The 25,779-nt window shown below is 41.5% G+C and overlaps 1 protein-coding gene across 29 annotated transcripts in view; it reads right to left on the minus strand.

Annotated features, from left to right (window-relative positions):
- ANO4 (anoctamin 4) overlaps positions 1-25,779 on the minus strand; it is a 445,360-nt gene that overhangs the window by 69,599 nt on the left and 349,982 nt on the right. For all 29 annotated transcript variants that reach the window (XR_014804231.1, XM_084957412.1, XM_084957410.1 and 26 more), the window contains 4 exons: positions 25,222-25,356; positions 23,854-23,950; positions 20,026-20,086; positions 1,860-1,942 (listed from right to left, as the gene is read on the minus strand). Coding sequence is in view for 28 of the 29 variants with exons in the window: in XM_084957412.1 (XP_084813538.1) it covers positions 1,860-1,942; positions 20,026-20,086; positions 23,854-23,950; positions 25,222-25,356 (376 nt within the window). In the remaining variant the exon portion in view is untranslated. The remainder of the gene's footprint in view (positions 1-1,859; positions 1,943-20,025; positions 20,087-23,853; positions 23,951-25,221; positions 25,357-25,779) is intronic.

The raw sequence follows: 25,779 nt of genomic DNA on the forward strand, positions 1-25,779 counted from the left end.
GGGCAGATCCCTCCTTTATAGCCCTCAGAACCAAGCCTGACAATACCTTGATCTCAGACTTCTAGCCTCCAACCCATGAGACAATCACTTTCTGTTTCTGAAGCCAGTGGTCAGTGGTACCTTGTTATAGCAGCAAATTAACAGTCTGGCTTATTCCTGCCAAAGGTATGCAGTGAGTTTGGGCTTTTCTGCATAGCAAGCTGAGAGCCACAGGCTAGAGGTAAGATGCATTTCTCTAATGAATCCCCAACAGAACTGGAATGGCACTTGGTGGGCTCCTGAACACAGGTGGGCCAAGTGTGACAAACTTTTTAACAGGGCTAAGAAGACAGGAGGCTCCACACTTAAAAGAGATATGTTTATGCTAAGGATACCCACATCGCAGCCCACCACAAGTGTCAATGGTGACTTTAGATGGGTTGAGTCAGTTATTCAATGCCATGCTTTATAGCTAAAAGGGGAAAATTTAGAAACTTCTTCTTTAGAAATAAAAAAGATCCCAAAATGAAGTAATTTATCTTAGCTGGCATGGTTGCTTAGTGGTGACTTGGATTCCCAGGAAAGAGCCATTCTCCATCCCACGTGACAGCTACTCCCATAAATACACATGACAAAAAAAAAAAAAAAAAAAAAAGAGGCAGAACAGCTCCACCAAGGAGGAAGTCTTGAATGCAGCCTGGCTGTAGCCAGTAGACTCCAGAAGTCTCCTGGCCAGTCTCTTCTAACCAGAAAACCATTTTCTGGAGAATGAATGTTTATAAAAGCAGAAGAGAGGCCTTATCACAAGAACTGCTGAAAACTCCAATATCATTCCTAGATTTTAAACCTACCCACATGTGTTCATGGGCATGAGAAAAGGCTGGCATCCATGAGACATGATTTGAAGGGGAAAAAAATTTCTCTTAAAATGATCTCCCCTCCTAAGTCTATCCCAGAGCTAAAATTCTCAGTTATGTTTACAGAAGATTCTTTTTAATTTGTAAAATTATGTATGTGTCTCCTGGAAGGAAAATACCCATTAAAACCTATTATCATAAATTATATGACTAGAGTATTTGCTTTTCTGGCACAGCAAGACCCTGAGGAAATGGAAAGCAGGAGAGGTGGGAGATAATGAATGAGAGGAAGGAAAGAAGAGTTCAGGGCTGGACTGACTCTCGAGGGAAAGCAAGGTCCAAGGGGGCACATGGTGACCCAGCCCAGCAAGGATTCTTGAGAATCCTGATAGGAGGAGGGCAAAGAAAGAGGATCAAGACCAGGTTAGGTAAGGGCAATGTGTTGCCCTGGAAGGAGTTAAAGGGAGTGTGATGTGCTGAGAAAGTGAAAACTGAGGAAACGAGTTTATCTAGAGTGGGCCCTGCTTTTAGCCACATCCACCAAACAGGCTGCTAGAGGAGTGATTTCGCCTCACTACTGATCACTTTGGGGTGCGTGCCTGGGCACTGTCCAGGGTCCTGAAGAGCTCACAGAACCATTTCCTTGACATACGAAAGAGGTCTGCTTACATGGGTCTACAATGGCAAAACTAATATTCTCCTTCTAATAAAATAAAGAGAATGGATTATGTTTAAGGAAACACGACAAATCTCACTACCAATTCTTATGATGCCTCTACCTACAAGTGAAGTGCTTTACTTAGCCATGGATTTTCACTCTAGTAAGAAATCAAAATTGTGTGTGTGTTTTAATTCTGCTAGTATCTTTTTATATTGCTTGAAGTTCCTTGCAAAGACAGGTATTAAAAATGCTTTATGAGTAAACCAGACTGCTGTCATGGAGCAGAGAGTGACGATTCAAGGGGGATTGTGTACTTCTGGGTGATCTGCTTTTTAAAAATAAGTGAGGTAAATGATACAAACCTCCTCTTCTTCCCAGTCTATCAAATCCCAGTCATAAGCAATTACTGCTCTCCGTCTTTTCCAAAACTCCAGGAAAACTGTCGCTGGAACAAGCAAAGAAAGACACTTTCGAATAAAACAATGTCTTTAACTGTGTCACTGGATAATGAAGCCATTGTAAAGAATGACAGTTGTTTGTGTCAGCACCCTTGAGTATCAGAATTTCTAGCTAAACATCATTTAATAAGGATCATTTTCTGAGAATTACTAAGCCTGTGCCGAACATAATGAAAATGTAGAGATTTAAATTAAGCAGATTTGCAAGGCAGAACAGACTTATTAGAATGATAAAGCTCCTGGGCTGTAAGAATACAGAAAACCAGGTTACCAACATCTTTCTAATTGATGGGGTATTTACTTTGCAATGCCAAGGACAGAAAAGCCAAAACAAAGCTTAGCAGTTCACATGTATTTGCCTGGTAGTGATTTCTCATCCCTCAAATCCTCCTTAGGACAAATATCTGTATAGAATGTATCTTCCTCTTTTACTGAAGGAAGCTATTTTGTTGGAAGAAGGTATCCTATTAGATGTCTTTTTCTCCAAACCATCTCTATTGTCACATTGAAGGAAAGAGTGTGTAAATTCTGTTAAGAACCCTTTCCAACCTGTTGGCCTTCCTACCCAGGTAAAGCTGGGGGTGAGCTTCATTTAGCTAAAGTAACTTCCTAGTCAATTCAATTTAAAAGCGTCAATACAAATGGATTTCTGAGCATTATAAAGTAGCAGAGAGGTTTTTAAAAAGTACTCAAGACCTATTCTTGCTGCCTTGGAAGTCACAAGCCAGAATGGGGGAGGGGATAGCACACATCCTCACTCACTCATTCATTCATTCATTCGCTCACTCTGAGGATGCCTGCAATAGGGTATCAGAGAGACACCTGGGGAGAGAAAAGTGCTGGATCTATCTCTACTGCCTTGCTGTGTTGTTAGACTTACAAAAGGGAAAAATATGTCATATATTTGGAATCAGTTTCATGGGGAAAGGTAAAACATACATATACCCTTTCTGAAGAGAGAGAACTTCTTTCTTCTTTTCTGCTTCCCTTGATTTCACTCCTTACCTCCTTACAAGTGGTATTTAGACATACAACATATATTAAAAAGAGGTAACTAGAAAGACAGAGTAGGGTAATAGTTGAGAGCACTCTAGCTTGTGACCAGATGTGAAATCTGGTTCAGATATAAGCTGTGCTACCTTTGGCAAATGAATGAACTTTTCGAATTCTCAGTTCCCTGCTAAGCAAATAAAAGATGGCAATATAATCTCTAGCTGCAATGACAAAATTCAAAATGCTCTAAGAATTGTAAGTTTCCCCTCCAAAGTTTGGCACAAATCCATTTTATGGTAAGTTCTGACCTTGACTACAGAGAATCTACTTAAAGTCTTTTTCCCTCTTAGAATATGTATATGTTTAAGATGGCCATATTAATGAATTTGAACATGGGGTCCTTCTTAGATTTCATGGGGTATTACACAATATATGGTATATATATATACCACTGTGCCTTTTTTTCCTTTTCTTTTTATGGCTGCATATGTGGCATAAGGAAATTCCCAGGCTAGGGGTTGAATCGGAGCTGCATCTGCCACCCTTCGCCACAGCCACAACAACACCAGATCTGAGCTGCATCTGTGACCTACACTGCAGCTCGTGGCAACACCAGATCCTTAACCCACTGAGTGAGGCAGGGATGGACCCCACATCCTCATGGACACCATATCAGGTTCTTCACCTGCTGAGCTACAACGGGAATGCTATACAGTGACCTTCTAAAATCTGAAAAATTCAGAGTAGTTATAGTTGCTAGGAAAGCCACACCTGACATAATCAAGTGCTTAATTCAAGAAGAGGGAAACTGAACTAAACACATGTCTTTGGAGGTTAATAAAAGTGCTAAAAGCTGAGCAGCCATTTTCCACTGGAGTCCCTCCTGGGAACCTTGTTGTTATCAGGGGTTTCCAAGACCACCTTCAGGCTTGATAATTCACTAGGAATACTCACAGGACTCAGCAAATAGTGGTACATATGGCATAGGCTTACTACAGTGAAAGGATATAAAGCAAGAGCACTAAAGGAAAAGGTGATAGGGTGAAAGCTGGAGGAAACCAGGTACAAACTTCCAGGAGTCCTCTCCCAGTGGAGTCCCACAGGATATGCTTAATCCCCCAGCAGTGAGTTGTGACAGCAAGTGAAATTTTGTCTAACAGGGACGTTCATTGGAAATTCAGTGCCCAGGGTTTTAATCAGAGGCTGGTCTCATAGGCACCCTCTGTCTAGGATGTTCCAAAATTCCCAAACCTCACAAAACAATAAGATCAGTATTCAGCATAACCCATGATGTCTGAGGAACCTGTTGATGTACAATGAGTTACTCTTAGCAGTTAGTGTGGTGGAAACTCCTGAAATTTAAGTTCCCAGACTCCACCAAGAGCCAACCATGTAAGCAGGGCTTCCTAAAGCAGAACGGTTATGTTAGTCTCCCTTCTGCACATTTGCCCTCTGGCTCACCAAATTATCTTGTCCTTGCATGGGGTCCCCAAAACATTCCCTTCACCAGGTTTTCTGGCCCCTCAAACAAATGCCACTTTATTGACTTTCTCTCTTTTGTCTCTAGTCCCTCCTGGCCTTAAAGAGACAAGGCAGCCAACCTGTGAATGTGTGGCTATTCTCCATGTGATTCAAGACTGTAGCCCTTGGCTTCAGAGTGGTTTGATGCGGGGCAGGGGTCACTGTGGAACTAGGCCACAGGGTACACATAACAATCTGTCTTACAGGCTGGTGTTGCTCCCAACAAGCCCCACCAACCCATCTGTGGTTCTTGTCTGGAGGAACTGACTTCCAAGACAAGCCAGTGGCTATAAGAATTATTCCACCAGCTCCCTCCTCCCCAGCATATGCTGAACCCTGCCTCAAAGGAGAGAGAAAGTCTAACGAGTAATCCCCTTCTTTAGCCAATAATTCTCTCCTTTCTTCCATTCTAGAGCTTAGGAAGAAGAAATGAGTTGTTTGTTCAATTGCCATTTTCTTGTGTTTTTGTGTGAAAACACCATTTATTTGAAGAATAATCTGCTTCTATCTCTAAATATGAACAAGGACATAATCAAACTAATACAGGTTATTTTTTCTCAAGGTAAAGCTCCCATCCCACATCCTCTTTATTCCATAATTTAAGCCCCCACAGTGCTGGGAGCCTATGTACTTTGGGCGTGTTTGAGTTACATGTTGCCTTATGTCATGAACTCACACTTTCTTTGATGGTGGCTTACACTGTATATATGGCGGTGATATATATATCTTTACGTTACATATATCTTTGTCCTACACCATCGAGCACTATGTGTAAGTTGATTTTTTATTTTTTTTTCAGGGCCACAGCTGTGGCGCATGGAAGTTCCCAGGCTAGAGATCAAATCAGAACTACTGCTTCTGGCCTATGCCATAGCCACAGCACTGCCAGATCTGAGCTGCATCTGCTACCTATACCACAGCAACATCAGATCCCTTAACCCACTGAGTGGGGCCAGGGATTGAACCCATATCCTCATGGATACTAGCCAGGTTGTTAACCCACTGAGCCACAGTGGGAACTCCCTGGGTAAGTTAAAAGTATATTTCTTTTTTTTTTTTTTTCCTTTTTTGGCTGCACCCACAGCATACAGAAGTTCCCCAGGCCAGGGGAATAAATCTGAGCTGTGGCTGCAGTAACCCACTGGGCAGGGCCAGGGATTGCACCTGCATCTCCACAGTGCTGCAGTCAGATTCTTAGCCAACTGTACCCTGGTGGGAACTCCAAAAGTATATTTCTTTTATATACTGATTCCCAAAAGGCTCAAAATTCTGAAGTGTTTTGTCAAGATTTTCTAATATATGAAATTCTTTCCATAGGAATTTGTCCCCAAATTCTTTTCTCAGCTACAATATCAGAAGACTTAAGCTTACTGCTTGAATACAGAACTTCTTAGATTCCAATCTATCTTTTCATTTTTGCTAAAGAGCTTTCTTTTCTTTTCCTTTTGTCTTTTTAGGGCTGCATCCACGGCATGTGGAGGTTCCCAGGCTACAGAATGAACTGGAGCTATAGCCACTGGCCTATACCACAGCCACAGCAATGTCAGACCCACTAATGATTTTTCTAATCCTCAATCTAACCAGGTCTTGGCAGTGTGGGGAGGGGTCAATGAAGTGATACCACCTATAGGATAAAGCCTTGTTACCAGCCCAGGATTCAATGATCCTAATGGTCCTGCTGGTGCTCAATTCCCCCTGCCTCGACTCGTACCCTAGACTCTAGGCTAAATCACTAGTAGTTTCCATAAATGAGCTTTTTCATAACTTTCTTAGTTTTGCCCACGCTACTTCTTGGCTTGCAATGGTCTTCCCTATTTGGCTACATTAGGTCAACTCCTACTTTCACTTCCCAACGTAGTCCCATGTGTTCTGTAACTACTCTCTTTGAACCCTCTCTGTACCTATGCTGAGTTGTACATATAACTCTAGGTCAGCACTGATTACACCATTCAGCACTTAACAACAACAGAAAACCTTGATCATTTCAATCACGAGCCTGTGGGCTCCTTGTGAATAAGAGCTGGGTCTTAACTGCTCAGAATCAAGCATAGTGACTTGCATCTATAGAGGCTCAGTAAATGTACAAAGGAAGTATAATTGACCCTTGAACAGTACTGGTTTGAATGGTGTGGGTCCACTTACACAAAGAAATTTTTCAATAAATATACAGTTGGTCTTCTGTAGTCATGGGTTTTTACTCCACAGATTCAACCAAATGCTGTTGCGAATTTTGATCCATGGACGGAAATGCTGATCCATGGTTGGTTGAATCTGCAGAGTCAAAGCACAAGGATATAAAGGGCAGATTCACTGCAACTACATGATTTTCTACAAGGGACTTGAGCACCTGAAGATTCTGGTGTATGCAGGGGCTCCTAGAACAAATCCCATGCAGATTCTTAGGGATGACTGTCACGAAAATGAAAGCAATCTGGCAAATTCCTCTCTTCTCAATTATTCAAATCTTATAAGAAATTAGGATGTAAGTTTGAAGAACATGCAGCCATAAGTTCTGAATGCTTTATGCATCAGTGTCAGTTACATAAATAACTTATTAATATCAAAAATGAAAATTATGCTTCTCATTTCCCTTGTAATATACACATATCGTTCTTTTCCCATCACCACCCCCACTGTTTGGTTGCATGGACCCTGTGGCAGAGACTACCAACTACCAACCATCCTCAAGATCCATTCTTGCCTTCTTCCATAGCACAAAGATTGTGGCTAGGAACAGGCTGCCCACATATAGTGTATTTCCCAGATATCCTTGCCATTAGGTGTGGTGAAAGGACAATTCTCACCAGTGGAATGTGAGCAGAATGATGTGTGTATACCACTCGCCTGTTGATATCCCACATCTTCTCTTCCCCTTTTAGATGGGTGCAATCCAGTGACTCAGCTGAGACCATGCACATGATGAGAAGGCCTAGGGGGATGTTTTATAGGAACACAAGTCCCTGAATGATTATGTAGAGATACTGCTCCAACCTGTGCTTCTGTCTTCACATGGAATTCTGCCCTGTGAGTGTCTGTGTCTCTGTTTTCTCTTCTTACAAAGACACTGGTCACACTGTTAATCCAGTATGGTTCCATCTTAACTTGATTACATCTTCTAAGACCCTATTTCCAAACGAGGTCACTTTCACAGGTACTGGAGTTAGAAGGTCAATATATCTTTTGGTGAAACACAATTTAACCTACAACAGGGTTGTTTGGGTTGTCCCAAGGACTAGGGGCACACCTGGCATTTAGGGTAGGAGCAGGGGTGCTATCTACTTGACTCTTGGCTATGAGGCTACACTTCAATCTGATTATCTTTAGTTTCTATTGAAATGAGAAAAGTCCAAAAGAATGACAAAGAAAGCCTACTATACCAACCATAGGAGCTGAAACAAGTTATAGATGCAAAGGTGCTGTGTACAGGGTTATAGGTTCATTGTGGGAGCCTGGCATTGACTCTATATTCTTCCCTCCAAACTGTACTCTTCTGGAAGGCCTGGAAAAGTCCACATTTATTCTCAAAGCTGAGTGGGATACAATCTGCCAATTTTTGCCCTCTGGTAACATAATAGGTATTGAGAGGCCTAATTTGATTCTTCATTTAAAAAATGTCTACACTAATAGTCCAGAAGGAAATTATGTTTAATGCCAGATAATAAGTTTAAAGGCATTTTTTCCTTATTTTTGAAAAAAAAAATGAGCTTAAAGATCCTATAGTCTAACTACTTTCCTTGCCAAAACACTAGGTTCCATTTGTTTGTAGAAAAACAAGAAGTGAGCTGTGGCCAGTATTAAAAGGCACAGTACCTATAAAAGAAAAAGAATGATTTTCATTTACAAATGATGACCTACTGTCTGATGACTCAAAGCAATTTCAGAAAGCTTGTCAAGATGATTCTCTTACTTCTGAGGAAATCAGAATGACCACATATCAGTCATTTTTCTCCCAATACTGATTTTAATTTTTAAAAAGTAAAATGATATTAACAGATTTCATCTTTTCAGTTCTTTATAATTTTCTGAGAATGTCCATTTGGTGTCAGAACAGAGGAGTTTCAATGATGTACTTTTTAAGAACTTAGAAATAAAGGAATAAGGTTACCTCCTGAGAGTTTAACTTGCAAAATCTTCACATAATCGATAAACTTAGGACACAAACTCAAATGCTAAAGGGCCAGATCAGATTGTTATGATCATTATACAACTACAAGTGATAAATTCATTTGAGTAATAAAAAATTAAAAAAAAATAAATAAAGGGCCAGATCAGTACAAAAACTAGAAGAACCCATACAATAGGGAATGGAGGTGTTTGGGACAAATTGGGGAGTATATACACCATATAAAGTGGTATGTTTTTCTCAGTTCTCTCTCCGTCTCTCTTTTTTTTTTTTTAGGCCTGCACCTGTGGCATATGGAAGTTCCCAGGCTTGGGGTCAAATAGGAGCTGCAGCTGCTGGCCTATACCACAGCCACAGCAACGGGGATCTGAGCTGTGTCTGTGACCTATACCACAGCTCATGGCAATGCTGGATCCTTAACCCACTGAGGGGGGCCAGGGATCAAACCAGAGTCCTCATGGATAATAGCTGGGTTCCTTACCACTGTGCCACAACAGGAATGCCTCAGTTCTCACTGATTCCACTGTGGCTGGATTGTCCAATTTTTCAAGAGAAACTGTAAAAATGTACTTTCATACGAACTGTCTCAATTTCAAAGTGTTAAGAGTTTGTTCATATATTTTTATTTATTTTTAAGTTTTTTTTTTAGGGCCATACCTGCGGCATATGGCAGCTCCCAAGCTAGGGGCTGAATCAGAGCTACAGCTGCTGGCATATGCCACAACTGCAGCAACATGGGATCCAAGACGTGTCTGTGACCTACACCACAACTCATGGCAACAGCAGATCCTTGACCCCACTGAGCAAGGCCGGGGACTGAACCTGCATCCTGATGGATCCTAGTCAGGTTTGTTAACTGCTGAACCATGATGGGAATTCCTGTTCACATATTTTTAAAATTGCTGAAAACCAAACAATATTTTTATGGGTTGCTCTTTTGAAACATTTGAGATAAGCCCTTGGCAGTAATAATGTAAATGAATGTAAATGAGTGACTAGAGAGTGAAACACTCTGAAATGCCAAGATGAGTGTAATCTCAGAATCCAGGAAGGACAGGAATGTGACTACATTTTAAGAAGCTTAAACTATTATTGACACTGGGACCTGTTCTGGAAAAAGTCATTATGTCCAGATAGGGCATGGCCAACCTACAGCTGAGGAAAAACAAGGGTCTAAGAACACAAATTTTTTAGAATTTCATCTAATGTAGGCTATTAGAAGGGTATCCTGGCATAGACCAGACTCTAGAGGTAATGAGATAAGAATGACTAATCAAGCAGAAAAAACAGTTCTTGCTCCCCTCTTTTATTCACTTAACAGTTATCAATTGCATTCTTTTGATGTGCTAGCGATTTTGCTAGCTGCGCTGATTTCCATGCTTAACAACATATGGTGATTAATTTGGCTTCCCAAGTTACCTAAGAGAGAAATGGCATGCTCTAGAGGGTTTTATAAAGTCATATTCACTACTCCATACCTGTATTTTTGCATTTTAGGTTACACACTAGTGTTTGCAGAGTTGAGAAGAATCTGAATCTGTATCCCCAGCTCTGGGTAGACCATGTGTTTCTGAACTGGTAAATGCCGAGGAGGAGACACTATGGCTCTGAGGCTCTGTCTGAGGCTGTGTTTCTCTCCTATAAAGAGCTAATAAAGTGCAGCAGGCTAGGGACTGTCACTTCCACTCATGAGCAGTAAGTGCTATAATATCAGGAATAGTTGTTATCAGCACTGGACAAGAAACAGTGCAAAACTGTTGACACTGAGAGAAAAGAAGTCAATGAAGGGGGCCCTAGGGTCATACCAACTCACTCCTTGGAGGAAATTTCCAGGTCACAGTTCAGGCAGGTAGAACCAAAACACAGCCTAGTGGTTTTCCCGATCTTAGAAGACAGAGATTGAGTAGAGAAGGTGAGTTTGAGGGGCAGAGCACCAGAGAGGAGGGAGCTCTACTAAAAGAAAACCTCTAATATCAGCAACAAGGTCCCCTCTACTCAACATGCATGGGGTGAAGCTACATGAGGCCGCTTGGTAGCAAAACAATGCTCCAAGTTCACAGAGGGCCAGAAGTAGTTCACAATCCCACTAGGCAGAGTGGAGACCACTGTAATACATATAAGAGTCCTACTAAAAGGTCAGGCCTTAGTTGTGGGTCTCTGGACTTAAAATCAACAAGCTAAACTCCAAGGTCTCTAGAAGAAAATATAGAAGAAAATCTTAGGGACTTTGAGTTTTGGTGAAGATTTCTTAAGGATAAAGCACAGAATAAAAGAAAAAAATAAATTGGGGCATATCACAAGTCAAAACTCTTTCTTGTTAAAAGACAGCATTAAGAACATAAAAAGAAAGCCTCAAACTGGGAAAAATATTTGCAAACATATGTATAATAAATGACTTCTACCCAGATCATATAAAGAACTCTTTTAACTCAAAAATGAGAAGACACCTCAATAAAAAATGGGCCTTTGGACAAACACTTCACTAAAGATGTGCAGGTTGCAAACAAGTTCATGGAAAGATGTTCAGCAGCACCAGTCATCAGGGAAATGTGAATTAAAACTACAGTGGGATGATCCCATATACCCACTAGGATGGCTAAAATGACAATGACTGATAAGTCCAAGTGTTTGTGAAGATGTGGAATGCCTGAAGCGCTCATATAATGCTGTTGGGAATGCACAGTGGCTACTGTGGAAAACAATTTTTTATCAAGTTAGACATTCACTTGTTCTAGGATCCAGCAGTGCCACTCCTAGTTATTTTTCCAGAAGAAATAAATACAAAGACTTTTATGCAAATGTGCAAAAAATGTTATACTCGCCATTAAGTCTCAGGTGTATTTATAATAGCTAAAACCTGGGTTGAATCCAAATGTTTAACATTTGGATAAAGAAATGGATAAAATAACAAAACTTTGGCATATTCCAGGCAGTGAAATACCATTCTGTACTGAAAAGAACAAACCACCAACCTGTGCAACAACATAAACAAATCTCAACAGCATTATTCTTAGTGAAAGAAGCCAGAAACAAAATGCTAAATATTATAAGATGCTATTTGTATAAAATTCTAGAACAGATAAAACTGCAGTGATAGAAAGCAGGTTTGAGTTTGCCAAGGGGCTGACTTCAGAGGCATGAGGGAACTTTCTGGAGGATGCAAATGTTCTATGTCATTATTACATTATGGTTGCAGTTACACAACTATATGTATTTGACATAACTTGTCAAAATGTACACTTAAAGTCACTGGATTTTACTTGATTTAAATTATACCTAACTAAAGCTGACAAAACCTCCTATGATCCTGTCACACAGGAAAAACCATCATCAATATAATAATAGAAAATTCCTTTGTTTAGCTCACAGGGAACATCCTGACCAGGCCCACCTGTCAATGGCTGCACAAAGGAAGAAATGAACACGTCCCTCCTGGAGTCTGGCCAGAACTAGGAAATATTTGCAACAACTTATAGCCTTTTTCACTTTACTGCCTCACCTCCTCCTCTTTGCTCCATAAAAGAAATTAGCATGCAAACCCAGGCAAGATGATTCTAGGGGACAATAGCCCACCATCTTCTTTTTGAACCAAGTCACTCTTCTTTGCCCCAATACCTTGTCTCTTGACTTACTGGCCTGTTGTTCAGCAAGCAGTACAAGCTTGGACTCGGTAACGCTTAGATATATGAAATCACACTTTATTTGTATACTTTGTATCCCACATTAAAAAAATAAATACAGCTTTGGGTTATGTGATTAAATGCTTAGAGTGACAATTTTTTTTTTTTTTTTGTCTTTTGTCTTTTGTTGTTGTTGCTATTTCTTGGGCCGCTCCCGCAGCATATGGAGGTTCCCAGGCTAGGGGTCTCATCGGAGCTGTAGCCACCGGCCTACACCAGAGCCACAGCAACGCGGGATCCGAGCCGCGTCTGCAACCTACACCACAGCTCACGGCAACGCCGGATCGTTAACCCACTGAGCAAGGGCAGGGACCGAACCCGCAACCTCATGGTTCCTAGTCGGATTCGTTAACCACTGCGCCACGACGGGAACTCCAAGAGTGACAATTTTTAATGGCTGACTTAATAATGTCCTTAACCATGCTATTGTTGGATATATAGGTTATTTCCAATTTTTGCCTATTGTAAGCAACTAAAGTGAGGAAAATATAATTGTGTACAAGGCTTTTATTTTGTAATTTAGAGCTTCCTGACTGCCCAATTCTGCAGAATATTTTGACTGAGCCCTGAAACAGTCTTCCAAGTGGCTACCAGCTACCTACTGGTTTCTACTTTCACCCCTGCCCCACTGTTGCCACAGCTGCTTCCCAAACAGAACTGATGACGTCACTCCCCAGTTTACAACTTCAGTTGCTTGGCTTGCTGTTGACTAGAGGATGAAGCCATGATTCTCTGTTGTGGTACAGATGTCCTGTGATAAGCAGACTTCAGGCCTCCCCATGTATTCTGTTAGGGTTGAATTGTGACCCCCATGCAAAAAATAGTTTGTGTCCTAAGCTCCAACTTCAGAATGTGACCTTATTTGGGAATAAGGTAATGGCCGATTAACTAGTTAAGATCAGTTCATACTGGAGTGAGGTGGACCCTTAATCTGATTAGTGTCCTTATATAAGAATACTGCTCTGTGAAGACAGAGACATAAGCAGAATGCAGGTGAAGATGGAAGCAGACACTGGAGTGATGCAATACAAGCCAAGGCTTGCCAAGGCTCACCAGCCATCACAAGAATCTAGGAGAGAGGCATGGGACAGATTCCCTCTCAGAGCCTCCCAAAGGAACCAACTCTGCTGACACCTTGCTTTTGGACATTGAGCCTCCAGAACAGTGAGGGAATAAATGTCTGCGGTTTTAAGCTACCTAGTTTGTTATAGGAAACTGAAACATACTTTATGTCCCTAACACACTGAACATCCAAGCTTTTTTTTTTTTTTTTTTTTTTTTTTTTGCTTTTTTAGGGCTCCATTCACAGCATATGGACATTCCCAGGCTAGGGGTCGAATTGGAGCTACAGCTGCCATCCTATACCACAGCCACAGCAATGCCAGATCTGAGCCATATCTGTGACCTACACCACAGCTCATGCAATGCCGGATCCTTAACCCACTGAGCAAGGCCAGGGATCGAACCCATGTCCTCATGGATACTAGATGGGTTCATTAACCACTGAGCCATGACAGGAACTCCCAAGCATTTCTTTAAAAAATGCAAACATTTAAAAAGTACACATTTTAAAATAAAGTATAGTTGATTTACAATGTTGTGCTGTATAGCAAAGTGACTCAGTCATTCTCTTTCTTATAGTATCTTCCATCGTGGTCTGTCCCAAGAGACTGGATGTGGTTCCCTGTGCTATACAGTAGGACCTAATTGCTTATAAATTCTAAATGTAATTAATAGTTTGCATCTATTAACCCCAAACTCCTAGACCAATCTACTCCCCCTCCCCCTTGGCAAGTACAAGTCAGTTCTCATGTCTGTGTGTTGTTTCTGTTTTTGTAGATAGGTTCATTGTGCCTATTTTATATTCCACATATAAGTGATATCATACAGTATTTGTCTTTCTCTTTCTGACTTGCTTCACTTAGTATGAGAATCTCTAGTAGCATCCATCTTGCTGTGAATGGCATTATTTCACTCTTTGTTATGGCTGAGTAGTATTCCATTGTATACATGTACCGAGCATTTCTTTTCAGGGTTTTGCCCATGCTGTTCTCAGCTCAGAATGTTACTCACACTTCTCACAGACTCCAATCCCTTGTCTGGCAAATTTAAGACTTGTTTACAATATCTCCTCTTGGGTGAAAACTTTCTGGCTTTTCCTTTTTTCCACAGGAAGTTGGCTACTTGGACCCTCACTGTCCCTTTGTAAACTGGGCTTACCATCCAGTATTATAATTACTAATTTTTGAAAGTGGAGAGCATATCTCACTCATTTTTTTGGATACCCAGTGCTGAGGGACAGTAAATATGCACTTTCTGCTGAGTGATGACATCTTATATCATATAGAAAGTACAAGACATGCTGAACATATTTTGGCACGACTCTGGAGTTAGACCAGATCTGATTTAGAATTCAGACTCCACCACTTACCAGCTGCTGGTAATCTTAGCTAAGGTGCATAACCTCTCTGAGCCTCAACAGCCTCATCTATAAGAAATTACTATCCTAGTAATTTCTTCCTTGGTGGGTAATGAGAAATTGATGAGTGTCATATGTGACTGCAGTTACACATCTAGTAGGTGTTTAATAAACATATACCTTTTATTTTTTTGAATATACACTCACCATTTTTGTTGGATATATAGATAAGATTATTTTAAAAATCAGTGTAAATAAAAAAGATGAATTATAAAATTTATTTTCAAAAATTGAGATATACTTCATTTATAAATTACTGATGAGATCATCTATAGAATCTTTGAATTTGCCAAATAACACAATCTCACTATTTTGATGAAAGCTCTGAGAACCTTGATTTGCTTGTTTACTGGGGATAATTTAATTTTTAGCAACACTGAACAAACAAGGGAAGGTGGGAAAAAACAGAAGCAAAGAGAAGAGGGAGGTAATCTGCTTCCTGGCAAGTCTGCGCCAACATCTAAGTCCCTAATGACTCATGTTTTTTCTCCCCCTAGGAAGAGAGCTAATTTAGGCCATAATTGTTCTGTCCCTGGAATCTTTCTGAACCAAAATGAGCACTGAAGCAAGAGCCACAGTGATTTGAGCCCAGAGCCCGGGGCTCACGGTGCAATCTGAGGCTCCCGGAAGACCCTGCCATCCCATGCGTGTGAACAGGAACAAAGGTGGTGGAGTTTTGTCAGGACTTCTCGCCCCACACAGAGGCCCTCCCCAGTGCCTCCAGACTGGTTCCAAATGGAGCGTCACTGTTTCTCTGATGAACACAGAAAGCAAAAGGCAACAAAACAAACATATCCATCCTGTCCCTTCGGAGGGCTTGTAAACCACTTACAGCTGTTCCCATCATCTCCATATCTGGCAATTTCCCGAAAATAAAGGGCATTTGTTTTCCTAAATGTTGTAACTTGTCAGTCATAAAGGAAGATCCTGAGACCATTAAACCGAGCTCCGTGAGAACTGACAGGCTTTTTATAGAAGGGTGACCTCACAAAGCAGCGTTTGTACCGGGCTCAGCATGAGTGTAACAGTCTTTTATCTCAAGGTTCAGATCCGTGAAGCAGAAGCCAACAGGATTACACACAGTATGGGAGCCTGGAGTGGAGTGGAGGAGCTGAGCTTGCCCAGTTTAAAGCTTGGCTTTGCCACTTTCTAGCTACTGTCTCGTTTTCTCATCTATACCGTGGAACTAGTAACCATCCCTTGCTCCAAGGTTACTGTCTAGATTAACTGAGATGATGCTGTACAATGCTTAGGACAGTGCCCAGCACAGAGTAAGCCCTCAATAAGGGTATGTGATCATTCTAACTCTTATTGGCTATTCTAGGTTTCTGCAAAAGGCAAAGCCCTATCTACAAAGAAACACCTGGGGCAAATCATTCTTTTTCTGAAACTGGCATATTTCTGGGAACAACACCAGATTTTTTAAAAAATTATTATTTTTTTTTTTTTTGTCCTTTCTTTAGGGCCGCACCCTCGGCATGTGGAAATTCCCAGGCTAGAGGTTGCATCGAAGCCACAGCTTCCAGCCTACACCACAGCCACAGCAATTCAGGATCCCAGCTGCATCTGTGACCTACACTGCAGCTCACAGCAATACCAGTTCCTCAACCCAATGGGTGAGGCCAGGATTGAACCTTCATCCTCGTGGATACTAGCTGGGTTGGTAACCCACTAAGCCACAATGTGAACTCCTGGCATAATACCAGATTTAAGCAGTAAGTTGTCAACTAAGACAAAGCAATCCAGAAAATGAGTTACTCCAGGCTTGCCTTGCCTGGAGTGGCCTTAAAATGTTCCCTTGTGCCCAAAGGTTATTACAAAACATCTATCAGATTCTTAATAAGGACCCCCTAAGGCACGAAGGCTATCAGATCTCCAGTTCATCTACTGGCAACCCAGAAGCATCTCAATTCCATGCTCCAGGCGTTCACTACCAGTTTACTGAGGTTGGCAGAGATAAAACGATAAAACCCTTCCCCAGGATAAAATATTCTGGCTGCAAGGGAGGGGATGCAATCCTCTTTTTAATGGTGGTACCGGGTGAGGGGCGGAGAGAATGGTCTCTGCCTTACAGACACTTATCGCTCTCCCCGAATTGTTCTTCTTGGTAACTGTGGGAGAAGAAAACATTCTTTCCATCAGAGTGTATGTAAAACTGGTGGAGCACTGAAGGGAGTATGGGAGTTTTGTGTTCGAATTCTTCCAGAACTCTCTCTACCGAAGTATTAACTCTTTGTAGAGCAGAGTAGTAGCCCCAAACAGAGCTTCTCAATATGTGCATAGGTCTGCAGGAGGTGAAAATCCCACCAGCCTGGGGAGGGGGGCAGGTAGGGCTAGGGGGCTTAGGGCAGTGTTATCCCTGGCCATGAGCAGGCTCCTTCATGTACACCAGCATGCTGGGCAAATATTATCATTTTCTATGTGTGTCACAACTTTAAAAAGTTTAGGAACCGCTGGTTTAGGAAATGAATACGTTTTCCAGAGTTTCCTTATTTGGAACCATGGCAAAGCTGAAGAACTGGATGGTTTATTATAGTTCATGATCATGTTTACCAATAGGTTCTAGAAAACCCAGATACAACTTTTTTTTTTCTTTTTTTTTTTGCTTCTTAGGGCTGTACCCGTGACAAGTGGAGGTTCCCAGGCTAGGAGTCAAATCGGAACTGTAGCTGCCAGCCTATGCCACAGCCACAGCAACTCGGGATCTGAGACACATCTGTGACCTACACAACAGCTCATTGCAACGCTGGATCCTTAACCCACTGAGCAAGGCCAGGGATCGAACCTGCGTCCTCATGGATGCTAGTCAGATTTGTCAACCACTGAGCCACGATGGGAACTCCCCCAGATACAACTTCTTGACTGAGAGGTCATTCCTATGACAGAAACTCTATTATGGTTAGCTCCCTTTGTTAGCAAGGGGCAGAGATGCAGTAAGAAGAAGCACAAATAATGAAGGATTTTGCAAGGCCCACAAGGGAGGCAACGGTCCCATGGGAACTGAAGACTGGGCCTCTTCAAAGAAAAGCTATGGAATCAAGCATCTTGAGAGATTACAGCCACAAGACATCCTGGGTCCTTACCCAGATGCTCCGCTAACATGACTTGGCTGAATTCTCTGTTTGCTTCTCTTTGGGGGATCATCTTGCATTTTCTCTCAGGTGACTTCCCCACTCTTTAATTTTCTTCCACTAGTTCTTTGCTTCTGCTTATTTCTAGGTTCTGGTTTCTCATAACTTCAAGCTGCTCACAATTCCTTCTGGTCCCCAGTTCTACCTGCTGGTCAGTCTTAATCGTTCCCACCCTCTTCATCTCTCCCTTCATCTTTCAGGGTCAGTTCCTACTGCTAACTCCCTGGGTTTCTCCACATTTGCCAATCCATGTTCTTAAGAAGAAGGCTCTGGGAGGCGCTGCCAGTTCCTGTTTGGGCAGAACTTCAGGCCTTCTCCCAGGCCTGAGGTTTTCTTGACAACCTATGGTTTACCTAATCTTGGGACAAATGCCCACAGGGTGAAAGGAGCTGGAGTCATAGCATTCAAAATATGTTCTTTCAGGAGTTCCCATTGTGGCTCAGTGGAAACGAATCTGACTAATATCCATGAGGTTGCAGGTTTGATCCCTGGACTTGCTCAGTGGGTTAAGGTGCTGGCATTGCTGTGACTGGTATAGGTTGCAGATGTGGCTCGGATCCTGTATTGCTGTGGTGTAGGCTGGCAGCTACAGCTCTGATTTGACCCCTAGCCTGGGAACCTCCATATGCCATGGGTGTGGCCCTAAAAATCCAAAAAAAAAAAGTTCCTTCAACAGTGCTGTGGTGGGTAGGACAACTTTCTTTGGAGGATCTTGAGGTAAGGAAGACATAATATATCTAGAACAAGCCTCCTAAAGAGAACAAGGTTTTATATCTGTCCCTGTCAAAGAGACCATTTAAACTTATTCATTGTCTCACAAAGAAATTCTTTTGGTAATTTTCTTCTCTTCCTCTTTTTTTTCCCCCATCCACCCATCCTTCAAATAAATTAATCTCTCTGTTTTTAAAAGAAACACATGAAGTATTCCAGGATGGTAATAGTCTTTAAGGACCATGAACTTATCAGGAGAGAAAAATTACGTATGCAAGTTATTGTTATTGCCCCCAAAATAAACCAAGTGCTGCAGAAGTTCAAGGGAGGAAGACATCGTCTAGCCGTTTTAGCTGAACCCTGAAAGATGGGGAAGATTCCAATATCCAGATTTGCAATATCCGGATGCAAAGAACAACATGAACTTAAGCCTTGAGTTAGTTGAGTTTTGTAACCTCAAAATTCAGATTTTGGTATTTTAAGTTCTAGAAGAAACCAGATAGCCACCGTAGGAAATTCAAACCAAACTGAAAGTACATAGTGTGAAAGACCTCTCACCACTGCTCATTTACCTTTCCACACACGGTGCTTGTCTCCTCCCCAAAGAAAACCATCATTCATCATTTATGATGAATTCGTCCAGACGCCTTCCTATACTATCATATGAAAGCTTTATAATTATTTGATTAGAAGAGATCATTACACTCCCTTTACAAAAAAAGTGGGTTCAGTATCTTCTTTGGTTAAGTAACTGAGTGAACGTTCCATCACATCTTGTTATTATGGGCCTATGGGCTGGAAATGATTTAGAAGGACTCAATTTGGTTTTGTGAACAGCTCTTGTTTATAAGGGGTCCTTTTGACCAGAACTAGAAGAAAGCCAGCGGTGGGTATTCACACATTCATGAGATGAAAAGATTCCCCTCACAACAGAAGGTCCTGTATGGGACTGAGATGGGTACTCAGGTCTCCACAGACCTTTGGTATTTATCTCTGAAGAAGGTGAATTTTACACTAAATAATGGAATGCCAAAGAAACTGGTGAAAGCTTAAGATAAATAAGACATATTCTCTTCTACAACGTCAATTTTTTTTTTTTCCCTGCAGCATATGGAAGTTCCCAGGCTAGGCATCAAATAAGAGCTGCAGTTGCCGGCCTACGCCACAGCCACAGCAATGCAGGATCCTTAACCCACTGAGTGAGGTCCTCATCCTCATGGATACTAATCAGGTTTGTAACCCCCTGAGCCACAAAGGGAACTCCCCATAATATCACTTAAAAAAAACCCAAATGAATAATTTATCATCTTGTGTCTACTAGAATAGCTAACCAAATTTACCCAAGCTTCTTCCTTTTGCATCCAAAGTCAGACTTCTAAAGGAAGCACGGCCTATGATGGGAACTCGAGTTAAACGAATGTGGTACACTTACCCCAGACTGCCATGAAAACAGCAAAGAAGACGGTGGCTCCATTGTCAAAAAGATGAGTTACCTGGGAACATTACAAATCCTGGTTAAACTAATTTCTCATGTACAATATTCCAATTCACATTTTTTTTTCACATTCTGTAAAAAGTGCTCTGATGAGACAATGAATTTTGCAGGGTTTCTCAGGGGAAAATTCCTTTTGGACCACGAGGAAGAAGGGTTTTTTTTTCTAACTGTGAAGTACATTGCATGTGGAAAGGAGAAGTTCTTCCACATATGTGGGTATCATTTAGCTGAGCATGTGTAGCAACCCCCACGGTGCTAAGAATTTCCTTTTGTGCACTATAAAAACCAATATATGTGCACATCTGCATAGGGATAGATTTATATTGAAGACCAGGTAGGTATTAATGCTGCCAATTTGAAGGCTTCTAATTTCGCCAGCATTGTTTTTAATGCCTCATTTATTCTCTTTGAAAATACGGCAGTTTCGTGGGTATAGTTTTGAGCAACCATTTTCCGGGCTGCCCTCTGGACTTTGACATTATAAAGAAGGGCAACCCCTTAACACAAACCACTTCCACCTTTATTAAAGCCTCAGGTAATCACTACATTTACCTCATACGCATACCACAAAGACAGCTAGCAAATACTTTACTGCTAGAAGAATATATTCAATTGTAATCACCACAGCAGAAAGCAAAAATATCTATTTCTGCTGCTAAACTGCCACGTTCATTTCCAGCTCCAGGATAAATCACAGCAATGTCAAGCCAAATTGAAACGATGACTGATGCGTTCATAAAGCATAACCTATTTTTGGTGCTTTATAGCTCTCTATAAAGTATACTTTACTGTCCCTTGGAGAACATGCCAGGTATAAACAGCTCTTTTCCTATTATATCAGAATGTGAAGAATATTTCAAACTCTTCCAAAAGTTTATGGCTTTTCTTTCCTTAAACATAGGAGAGATGGGTAGCATTCAAACACCTAGTGTGAGCAAAAGTCTAGAGCCAACTTATTTCCATGCCAGAAGGAGTATTATGCTGTATATATGGAGAAGTGGGAGCAGGGGGGTTGTTCAGCATCCAATCAAGCCTGAAAGTCCCAGTGCTACATGATAAATACTAGGATATTTACGAGAACTTGGTGGCAACTCCCTGGACCATCAGTGAAGATTCTAGAATGGGTTGTGGTTGTCATGGTTTTCCCCTCCTCAGACCATCTTTCCTCCTTCTCTGTTTAACAGGCTTCTCTCACACAGGTCATGATGGGTCACACGGCTCAAGCAGAACCAATCAGAGTCCTTCCCTGGGACTGGGATGCAAACACTTGGAGAGAGACTTTTTCCTGCTGCAGCTACCAGTTTGGAAATATGTGAATCAGGAGGGGGGATTAAATAGGGATTTCTAAGCCCTCCTAAAATGGTAAACTAGAATAGGCTACTGGCTCCCTCCCCAGATTAGACCTGGAGAAGCAGGAGAGTATATTTCAGGAACTGACAAGGCACAAAACCACACAAAGATCCTGAGAAATGCCAGCAGAGACAGAAGGCTGCCTTAAACTGGCGAGGATGTGATGGTGGGGAATGGTTGTGGTTCCCAAGCAGGGTGAGAGCACAGGTTAGAGAAATATAGACGTGCCACTCTAGCTGCTCCCTTAAGGGTCACTGAAAATTAGTTTCCCCTCTCTCAGAAATCAGCCACAACAGGTCAAACCACAGTGCGGGTGTCCTTAGGGGTCATATCAGCGATGCTGAGTCCTGCTTGGCTGGGGAAATGATGAATGTAGGTGTTACCTGGCCAGCCAACTGCGGGCATTCACTTTTCAGAGCTTTCCTGCTTTGACCTTTCTGATCTGCTCTGTTCTAAGGAGGCTTAAAAATGAAGCTCCAACCAGAAAAGTCCTCCGACAGAGGGAGAGCACGCAGTGGTGCCTAGGACACCTTGTCCTTTTCTCTCTGCAAACTCACTAGGACTGGCCTGGACTCTGACCCTTACTCAAAGTGGGTGACACCTCCAGGGGGCCAGCACCCATGAGCCAAAATAACAGAATATCTGGGAAAGACAGGTGCCTCCAAAAAAAAAATTCCAAACTAGGCAATATACAGCTTCTTAAACAGAGATTCCTTCTTTATCTTCTTATGACTGCATCTGTGGCATATGGAAGTTCTTGGGCCAGGGACTGAATCAGAGCTGTGGCTGTGGCCTACACCACAGACACAGCAACACTGGATCTGCATCTGCGAATGCCAGATCCTTAGCCACTGAGTGAGGCCAAGGATTGAGCCCGCATCCTCACAGACACAATGTCAAATTCTTAACCTGCTAAACCACAACGGAAACTCCCAGAAACAGAGATTCTACAACAGACCAAGAATTTAAGGAAGCATACAAATATGTGTAAAGATAAAGGAAGGGAGATGGAGGCCTGAAGCCATGGTAGTCAGCAGCTACCTTCCCCATCATGTGAAGAGAACCTGTCTGCAAAATGATCACATGGACAGGTGGCTAAAGAGTGACATCTGGGGACCTGGAGGACCAGTTCCAGGCCATGAGGCCCCTGTGCTCTGACCCTGTGAGCTACTCTGTATCTTTTGCAGTGAAATGAGCCAGCAAGTCCCTTTCTGCTTAAGCCAGTTTCAATTTGAGTTGCTGACTTTTGCAAATGCAAATGCAAGGATCAGGCATGCAACATTCCTGATGAGCAAAAGAGCTATTGACTGAATTGGATCTGGGCTCTGGTTTGATCCAATATTTCTACGTATCCTCAGTCCCATGAAATTAGTCTGGCATTTCTAATAAGTTTTTCTTCAGAAGAGTGCATAACTGCAATTTTTAAATTCTAAGGCATTTAGACCTTCATTTTATCCAGTTTCTAGGCAAGACCAATCTCCAAATCTAGAATCTGAACATCTTAAATCTCAGTATGGTACATGGACATGTTTTACAGTCAGATAAACTGAGAACCAGCTACCTACTGTTTTGTGACCAGGGATAGAAACATACCTCTCTAAGTCTTTCAGTAAAATGGGAATAACAACACCTATATTGAAGTGGCTAGAAATAATAATAGAAGTACTAGAAATAATAATTAGAAATAATAAATGTAGGTTGCCTACCTATTACTATAGCCATAGCCTACCTATTATTATAACAATTATTATTTTAAATCTAGATAGTTTGGTAGGGCAATGGCTCAAAAAGGCTCTACAAAATCTGCCATGGGGCAGAGAGAGCAGGCATCATTGCCTGCATTTTAAAGACAAGAAAGCTCAGGTTCAAAGAAGCTGTACTCATGCAAGTTCAAGGAGGTAAATAGCTGAGCTAGCCTTGAATCTAGGTCTTTTGGACAATAATGATGAAGAGGAGGAGAAGGATGGCAGTCATCATTAACTGAGATCTTACCATTTGCTAAACACTATGCTCGCTATCCATCTTATTTCTTCCAAAACCATCATGTGAAAGAAGCATTACATTCTCCATTTTACAGATGAGAAAACTGAGGCTCAGAGGAGGTTAAATAACATGTTCTTCCACTGATAAGTGGTTAAAAAGTAGAGTCAAGATTTGAACCCAAGTTTCTCTGACTCTATCAACCGTGCTCTTTGTGTCTTGTGATGATAATTAGAACCAATATATTTTAAATACATACATAGCAAAGAAGAGATCTGAATTAGAGTACTGAATGATGAAGGTAAATCTCTCCTACAACATGAACTTGAGAATCGATGACTAGAAAGGACAGAGGGAATGTAGTCACTCCTTGTCTCTCAGGAAGGTGTCTCTTAAATTCACCCCCCCCCCCAAATGCCGCATATTTGAAATTACCTTGGCATAAACACAGCTGTCTGACAACCTCATGAATGGACAGTATTTATCACACACAGGACACATGATGATATCTGTAGCTTGGCAGACTTCTTTACTGGAAAAGAGAACAGAAAGGGATTGCTTTTTGATGACCTAACATAAAGCATTTTCCCCCTTCGATTTTGCCAGAAAATTTGACCAGTAAATAAGATTTAGTAGATTCAATTTTTTTTTTTTCCGCAGAAGCTTCTTAGCCTTTTCTTAGTTATTAATGTAAACAAGTGCCTGCACAGTTTAATAGCTGGATGAACCTACTTATTTATGAGGCTGTTTCTTGGTTTTTACATATTAATAAGTTAAACTCAGGAAAATACATGAAGCAAAACATTAGCTGTTATACCCAAATTATACAGAAGCCTCTCACAGCATGCACAGGTTTGAGGCAATTTCGTATCAAATTATGGGAACAATAAGATACCTACAAGTGTCAACCTTAATCTCTATGAGCATGATAAAATTGGAGTGAATAATGGAGGAATAAATAAAAATACTAGGGGTTACTTCTGGGACAAAACTACATACCTAATAATTTCCCCAGAAATCAAAATGTTTTTGTATGTTGCTTTTATTTTTGCAATCACTTTTAAAAGACATTTTCTTTTTTATGGCCACACCTGAGGTATATGGACGTTCCCGGGCTAGGGACTGAATCCGAGCTGCCACTGTGACTTAGGCCACAGCTGCAGCAATGAGGGATCTTGAACCCACTGCACCAGGCCAGGGTTCGAACCTGCGCCACCACAGAGACAATGCCAGATCCTTAACCTGCTACACCACAGGGGGATCTCCAGGCATATTTATTTTTAAGATCATTGTCCAGCCTTGTAATAGGATCTCTGTGAATACCTTAAACTTCATTCCAGTGAAAGAGTAGTTAACAACGGTTAACAGAGAATCATTTACAAGGCACCAGCCAGTTGGTGAGATGTCTTTTCAGCTCATGTTTACGGGCCCTTGTAAGACCATGTAATTGATAAAAAAGGATTGTTAACCCAGTCTTTTGCAGTTATTAGTGGAAAGGAAGAGATAAAAAGTAGAAGGAGAATGACTTTTAGCCCATGAAGGAGAGTGATTTGTTCTGTGGCCATATCATGGCTTGTATACCCATAAATGTCAACTTTGCCTCCTTGGTAGCTGGAGACCACTGTTGCCCTGGAGCAGCAAAGGCAATGGATGGACAGACCCAGTGAACTGAACTTCTGAGAGTTTTCCAGAAGAGACTGGGAAGAAGTTAAAAGGAAAATCTAAGTGCACCCATGATCTGTGAACACACCCAAATCACACATACCCACCTTTAAACGTAAGTAAAGGCAGGATGCCCCATACCTGACTTGGCAGTGATCCAGAGTTATGACTCCGTACAAAAAGACAAATAGTCCAATGAAGGCAGCTGGGAAGAGCATGCCGGTGTACCAGCCCAGCCAGGCGAAGTACAACCCAATCTTCTCTCCAAAGTACCGCCTGTTTAAGACACAACAGCCTTGCAAATTATAGTGAAGCATTTAGGCCTTATAACCCTTTGCTCAGACATGTTACTTTGTGGTGGCCTTGCTGATTAACCATGCAGATGCATACGAAGTAAGCCAAGAGAATAGAACATTTGACCAAGTCCAGGCTCTAGACTTACATTTCTTTTCCTATTCCTCTGTATCAGAGATAGAATGAGCCCTTCCATAAAAGAACACAACCATACACAAGCTTATGAACACAGAATAAACCCAGCTCATGCAGGAAGTTACATATGATCCTGCTATTGATAAAGAACCAGGGGGATTTGAAGAGGTGGTGCCAACACATAATCTCATTTTTTTGCCTTTTCTGAATGTTTGTTTGTAATACATGTGTTATAATCATACAAATTTTTAAAAATAGTAGACAAATTTA

Source organism: Sus scrofa, chromosome 5 (genome assembly GCF_054392235.1).
Source record: "Sus scrofa isolate SSC_HxYL_T2T_F1_AM1 chromosome 5, Sscrofa_HxYL_maternal_Yorkshire_Landrace_v2.0, whole genome shotgun sequence".
NCBI classification, from domain to species: domain Eukaryota; kingdom Metazoa; phylum Chordata; class Mammalia; order Artiodactyla; family Suidae; genus Sus; species Sus scrofa.